Raw genomic sequence first — 7,183 nt, 5'->3', positions numbered from 1 at the left:
GCCCTCTGTCTTAACGTTAGCAGTGTTTGAGGTCACAAAGAAAGAGACCACCACTCCAACTAACATGTCTGGACAAGACAAATTTACTCAAGATCAAGAGGTTGTCAGGTGGTGCATCTGGTTTTTATGCTGATTTGGGTAGTGACTGTGTCTTTCCCCATTGGTAGAGTCCAACCTCAGTCTTAATTGACTGTGAAATTGAAACAAACAAACAAAGGCAAACAGGAAACAAAGAGGAAGGGGAAAGGGTCTTTGCTCCAGGCCTTCAGATTACTAGAAGGTGTTTTTGTTTCTGTTTTGTTTTTATTTTCTGAGACAGTGTTTCTCTTCGTGGCCTGAATTCACTTAGACCAGGCTGGCCTTGAACTCAGGGATTGCACCTGCCTCTGTCTCCAGGTGCTGGAATTAAAGGCATTCACCACCAGAACCTGACTCAAATTACTGGTCACACCTGCGGGAGGGGATTAAAATATTTGCATAAAACTCTTACAAGGTGGGGGAGATAAAAAGGAATCAAATTCCTGGTCCTAAACACAAGTTTTGTAGTACTTGGAATGGAAATGGGGAAGATTCGCATTTGATAATATCTTACACTAAATATTTGGGAGAAACTTTCTCTGGGATGCCGGCAGGTTTAGAAACTTGGAAGCAATTTACCCAGAGGTTATTTTCATTCTTAGGACGATTTTGCTTTGTGGGGGGTGGTAGAATTATAATCTCCCCGACCATTTCAAAGCTGGAGTGCCTTCCCCTGTGTCTCTGTCCCCACCATCGCTTCCTTACTAAGCGGACAATGCTAGAGCAACAACGCAGAGCTAGAGTGGGGGTGGGGAGGGGGAGTCCGAGGCGGGCAGTGGAGATCACGGCTTTGAAATGAAGCAAGGGACTTGTGACCCGAAGGCCAGGGAAGGTTAGTGTGAGGTTTAGGGAGACGCTTTTGAGGATATTAGATATAAGACGGCTGGATGAGGAGAACAGAAGACTCGGAAGCAGACTTGGCAGGGGTCCGGCTAAGCTCAGGGGACCGGGCGAGAAGAGAAAATGCGATCAGCTGGGGGACCGCAGACAGACCGCGCCAGACAGCAGCGTCCCCGTAGGGCAGGCCGCGGGGTGGGCGGGGCGTCCCGGGGGCGGGGCCGGGTGACAGTTACATAACTAACCTGTGCAAGCGGCCGCCGAGCGGTTCGGGCGGCGGGGGCGGGGCGGGGCGGGGCCGGGGTGGTGCCAGGCTGCAGCGGGCCGGGCAAGATGGCTGCCGCGGAGGCCGAGACGGGGCTGCTGACCCTGGAGTCGCTGCCCACCGACCCCCTGCTGCTCATCTTATCCTTCGTGGACTACAGGGACCTAATCAAGTAATGGGGCGGTGCTTTCGGCAGGGGTGGGAACGTGGGAGGAGGCGGTGAAAGAGGCCGGGAAGGAGGCCCGGGGTCTCTGGACGCGGGCTCCCGTCGCACCGGAGTGACTGCGGGGCGGCCGTTATCCCCGCAGAGCACCCCCGGGGGGTGCTGAGGGAGACTCGGAGAAGGGGGCCGGGCATCCGACACTTACTCCTGCCCAGGCCCGGGTCCCCGGGGACTTAGCGCCCTCTCCCTCAAGCCTCGGCTAGGCCGGGTTGCGGAGTAGAGAGAGGTGGCTCCCAGGTGCCCCACAGCCGCAGACCCTCGCTGGTCCTTTGGGGCCCGGTCTGGCGCCGTGGAAAGGCCGCTGGCTGTGCCGACCCACGCGCATCCCTGTTGGGCCTGGGGTCCAGGATGACCAGAGCCCGCGTGGGCAGGGAGAACGCGCGCGAGGAGGCCTGCGACCTTCTGACTCTTTCTGGTGCCGTCGTGATCGCTGGCAGCATGCACTTTCTCTTGTTTTGGCTGTCAGTTTTCCTTTTTTATGGTGGGTGGTTGGTTTTTGTTTTTGTTTTTTTTTGTTTTGTCACTGACTTCCGGTGAGGCCTTACAGGTGACTGCAGTTACCTCAGGGTTTTCCCAAAGGACCAACGTTTGCTCCAGAAATAAACACCGGGCATGCTAGTAAGGGTGGCCAAAAGCCCTTTCAGAAATCGAGACTGTTTAAACTGGAGGAAGAAAGGGCGCTGCTGTGCTCCCCTTTCTCTTCACCCTCGCCCCCTGTGTCAGGATTGTTTACAACCTTGACAGCATGGCCTGGGTCTCTTGTGCTTCCGTGTAGTGTGTTTGTAGAGCAGGCAAAATGGCCCTCATATGGGGAAGACACATTTTTGTTTTTGTTTTTTTGTTTTTGATTACTGGATCCTGGCTGTTTGATGATTGTGTCCTCGATTCTTAGGGACCTTTAAGAGGTTCGGATTTCCTGGAGTTACAGGTAGCTGTTGGCTGGCCTAGCTAAGCAGTGGCAGAGGTTTTTGCTGGGTTTTCTCTTATGGCCCCCACTCATATCTGGTTACCCTTTCATTTTTCCCTACTCAGCCTGTGCTAACACAAAGTTTTTCTGTAGGAAAGGCTGGCCAGCTCAAATTGATTTCACCTGGAATACTCTATTGCTCTAACTCCTTATCTAGACAGCCTTCTCTCTTTGATTGCTGCCAGAGCTATCTTCTGAAGACAAATCTGGCTGTCATTCTTCTTAAAAGCCCACGCTAGCCCTGTTTACAGACTGTACCCTGGCTTTCTGCAGTATTTAAGGCCCTTATCATCCAGCCTATTATCTAAAGCCTTTCAGGCCCTCTGCTCCACTATCGCATTTGCACAGCCCGTTCTAGCCAAAGCAGGCGTCAGACAGCATAGCACACGTTTGCACATTATTTTGCATGCTCTGCTCCTGGTCTGGACGACTTTACTCTTCTCGGCTTGGCAACCTTAATCTCTCACTATCTTCTTCAGCTACAGTTTGTCATAACGGACTTCTAGAGTGCAAGGACTGTTTATTTTTGTATTAATTTGTTCAACTGATTATTTTTGTAATGCCTGCCATGTACCAGTTAAGTGATGGATTACAATAGTGAATATTAGAGATGTTTTTTTAATGTAGCTGGAATTCTATAGACCAGATGGAAAGTCAGACAAGTGCGTGAGTACACGAGGGGCCGAGTGTCAGGAAGGAGTAGATATACTGGGCTGGTAAGGAGTGTGGAGGACGTGAAGTGCGGCAGAGTGCAGCTCCGTCCTGGTGAAGGGAACAGTGCTGCGAAGCTGATGGGTATGTCAGCAGTGGTGTGGCCTGTTGAACCAGAAAAACTAGAAAGCTGCTTTTGCTAAAACAGCAATGACTAACAGGCAGGCTGCGTGCAGTGAGGCTGCTGAGCTCATGCAGCCTCTTGTAAGAACTGATTTGTAGTTCAGAGCTTTAGGAAGTAATCAGAATATAAAGTGGGAGTGACTTGACCCCTCAGTGAATGTTTGTGGAAATGAGTGGAGTTGAACACTATTTTTGTGTACAGACTCATTCAGCATACTGCAGCTTCTTTCTTGCCCAGTACAGTCCAACTTTGCCAAGTATCCAACCTGTTGCCAAGCTCTAACGGTTTTGGTGCATATTTGCTTAACTGTTAGGTTAAACTGTATTACTGTATTAGGAGTTTAATGTTGCTTTCCCCTTATTACAGGGCAGTTTTACTAACTCACACGTTAAGTAGATTTTAAAAGATACTACATTGCAGCTATATGGGTAATAAGTAGAAATAAGAAAAATAAAGGGACTCAAAGAAAGTTTAACAATGACTATTTTAATCTCTCTCTTTTTTAATTTTCCCCCTTTTATGCTAACTGAATCTGGTTATTGCCAGTTGTTGCTATGTCAGTCGAAGATTGAGCCAGCTATCAACTCATGATCCACTGTGGAGAAGACATTGCAAAAAGTACTGGCTGATATCCGAGTAAGTATTCTGTGAACATTGTTCTTTTGTGGGTGTAGGACACGGTGTAGTTTTTTAGAGTAGATTTTTTTCTTGTTGTTGGATCCATGGGCTAATTCTCTTCTTCTGGTTCTCTTGACCTTGTGGCGGTACTTCTGCATCAGCCTCGTCTGTGCTGGCATTACAAGGGTGAACTACCACACTTGGCACCAGAGCAGTGGTTTTCAACCTTCCTAATGCTGTGACCATTTCATACAGTTCCTCATGTTGTGCGGACCCCAACCATAAAATTATTTTTGTTACTGCTTTGTAAATATAATTTTGCTACTGTTACGAATCATAAGGTAAGTATCTAATATTCAGGATGCTCTTGGGTAACCCCTGTGAAATGGCTGCTCAACACTTAAAGCAGTCGAGACCCACAGGTTGAGAACCACTACACTAGAGTAATTTTTAATTGTGATAAAAATATTTGTTCATGTTTATTGGATAACGTATAATCCAGTGCACATTTGCAGTGTGTAATAAGATAGGCTAATTCATAGTTCTATCTCCTTAAGTATGTATTTTTTCCTTGTATTTGGACTTTCCAAAACCTTTCTTTTAGTTCTTTATAACATGTCATAAAACATACAGTAAATTTTAATAAGTTGTAGCCATTGCATACTAATACTTCTCCTTTCTCATTAACTCTGTGTTTTCAGTGCTGTCCTTAGTCCCTTACTTTCTTCTCCTTCCCAGCCTCTAATGCAGAATATATAGTTTTGAATCCTGACTTTTGGCTATCATAATACTAGTATTTCCTGGTTTTCCTTTCTAACTCTAGTTTCTGTTCCTGGGTCCATTCAAAGTTACCATGTTGCCAGAATAAAAATGTAGATGAATAAGATTTAGGAGAAGTTGAAGGAAAGGCAGGGGTACCTAACATGTTTCTTCAATTGTGGAAAGTCAGAACCACTAAGTTGGTGGAGAACTCTCAGTTCTAAGTATATTTTTTAAAGCTGAAAGTCTTAGTTCTACCAAGGGGAAGGTTAATTACAGCTATCAAGTATTGGGAGGAGGAAGAATGAGGAGGGAGGAATTTTACCTGTTGATATGTACTCATCTTTTGCTTTGGGGCATCACCTGATACATGTAAAATTTGTAGATCAAAGAAGCCAGGCGTGGTGACGCATGTAATCCCAGCACTTGGGGAGGCAGAGGCAGGTAGATCTCTGTGAGATTGAGCCAGCCTGGTCTACAAGTTGAGTCCAGGACAGCCAAGGCTACACAGAGAAACCCTATCTCAAACAAACAAACAAACAAACAAAAACAACCAGAGGTATAAGGATTTAGAAATAAACAATTTCCACAAATAACTTCTAAAAGCTTAGAACTGAAGAATTTCTTTAAAATCACAAGCTCAGTTTTTACAGTGCTGAGGATTGGACCCAAGACCTCACTCATGCTTGGCAAGCCTTCTGCAGTAGAGTTACATTCCCAGCCTTGTTGATAAGAACTGTATATATTTATATTAATACCGTATAGTAATGAAAAGGTGCTTTATTCTGTCCTTCCCCCCCAAAACAAAACAAAACATACACCTGGAGTCCAGCACTTAGGGGATTGTATTACAAGATCCTGGTTTGAGGCTAACCTGGACTATATATACTGTTTCAGTATATGTATGTTTCATATGCTTTGACTGATTTTTTCCCCTTCATATCTGAACCTTCAATTCTACATTCCTACTCTTCATGGTAGCAGCCATCGTGAGCCCAAGCCAGGATTAGGAGTCATCCTAGGTCTTCTTCACCCTTTCCCTGCATTCACATAACTCACTCGCCTTCTCGCAGCGTCTCACGACTCGCAGCTTTACTCACTCCACCTGCTTACCACGGCTCTCCTCAGTTTATTGCCCCTCACCAGGGCTACCTCAGATCTGCCCTAAGTTTTCTGTACTGTAGTTGTTTTCACCCCAAATCCTCCCTGCCTCCCAAATCACAGCCTCGGTGTCCCCTTTCAACTTCCCGGAAGCCCCGTGGCTCTGCATTGCGTGCAGGAGAAAGTGGAAGCTTATTTAACAACAGTCTTTCAAGCCCCTCTGTGTTAAGTTCACATTTCACGCCTTACAGGTTCAGGTTTAGACTGTCTACTCTTTGAAGGGGGAAATAAGTACATTTTTAATGTCCTCAGTGGCCAAGTGGACACTCAATAAATGTTTATATAATTAAAGCAAGGAAAGATGTTGAGTCATGTGCTTGTTTTGATTCGTAATTCTCTGGCCGATCTAATGTAGATGTGCTAGAGCACTATTATGCCATTATGTTCTGAATATTTTCAAAAATGGGACAACTCTATGTACCTTTCTTGTTTTATAACTGAGGCCAGGTTCAGGAGCATACACCTGTAACCTCAGTACTTGGGAGGTAGGGGTTAAGGGATCATAGTTGATGCCAGCCAGAGCCACATGAAACCCAGTCTCAGAAAGCTGTTTTCAACTGATACATTTTTAGGGGTAAGGTGAAATTTGTACTAATATACCATTCATATATTTTGTTAAGAACTGGGAAACTTGAAAAAATTTAAGTAGAAAGTAAGAAAATAAGTGGCTGACAACCCTGTCATGACAGTAGTAACTGTTAAAGTTTTTGACGTAACACTTCTTGCTCTCTAGTTCTCTTTGTGGCTAAATAACTTAAGAAAATAAAAAGGCAGAATTATCACAAACTCTCAGTGAAAGTGTGTTGATAAATATCAAACATATATGCTAAGCTGGGTTTGTGCTACACATTCCTAATTCTAGCCCTTGGCAGACCAGAAGTTCAAGGCTTCCTTACCTGTATAGGTAGTTGAAGGTCAGCCTGTACTACATATCTCAAAAGAAAAAGAAAAAAAGATATGTTAATATCATTTTAAAAGATTTTTTTAATTTTGTTTTTTAAATCTAGGGAAGAGAAAGCACGGAAGAATCAATGCTGGAAATCCCTCTTCATAGATACGTACACAGATGTAGGAAGATACATTGACCATTACGCTGCTATTAAAAAGGCTTGGGATGACCTCAAGAAGTACCTGGAGCCCAGGTGTCCTCGGATGGTTCTGTCGCTGAAAGGTACTGGGAACACAGGGTCCTCATCCACATTTTAGGATAGAAAGACCAGTTTAAATAACTTTGGATTTGCTGTGTACCTGGACTAATCCAGCTTCTCTAGGTTCACCATTCACATTTTGTTAAAAGTCAAGGAAGTAAAATGCTGATACTTTTAAAAGGATCTTGCCCTTTCTTGGTTAGCTTAGGCATTCTTTTGGTTATTAGAATAAAAAGCTGAACTAGTTTGTATTTGTTTTATATAAAGAAACAATGCTAAGATTGCTTGAGAA

At 44.9% G+C, this 7,183-nt stretch overlaps 1 protein-coding gene across 2 annotated transcripts in view; it reads left to right on the top strand.

Annotated features, from left to right (window-relative positions):
* Positions 1-1,180: 1,180 nt before the first annotated feature.
* Fbxo3 (F-box protein 3) overlaps positions 1,181-7,183 on the top strand; it is a 34,036-nt gene continuing 28,033 nt past the window's right edge. For both annotated transcript variants that reach the window (XM_021650792.2, XM_021650794.2), the window contains exons 1-3: positions 1,181-1,352; positions 3,752-3,841; positions 6,751-6,914. In XM_021650792.2, coding sequence (XP_021506467.1) covers positions 1,249-1,352; positions 3,752-3,841; positions 6,751-6,914 — 358 coding nt within the window. In that variant the 5' untranslated portion in view covers positions 1,181-1,248. The remainder of the gene's footprint in view (positions 1,353-3,751; positions 3,842-6,750; positions 6,915-7,183) is intronic.

This window comes from Meriones unguiculatus, chromosome 18 (genome assembly GCF_030254825.1).
Source record: "Meriones unguiculatus strain TT.TT164.6M chromosome 18, Bangor_MerUng_6.1, whole genome shotgun sequence".
NCBI classification, from domain to species: domain Eukaryota; kingdom Metazoa; phylum Chordata; class Mammalia; order Rodentia; family Muridae; genus Meriones; species Meriones unguiculatus.
This window is presented reverse-complemented; position numbering and strand designations above follow the sequence as displayed.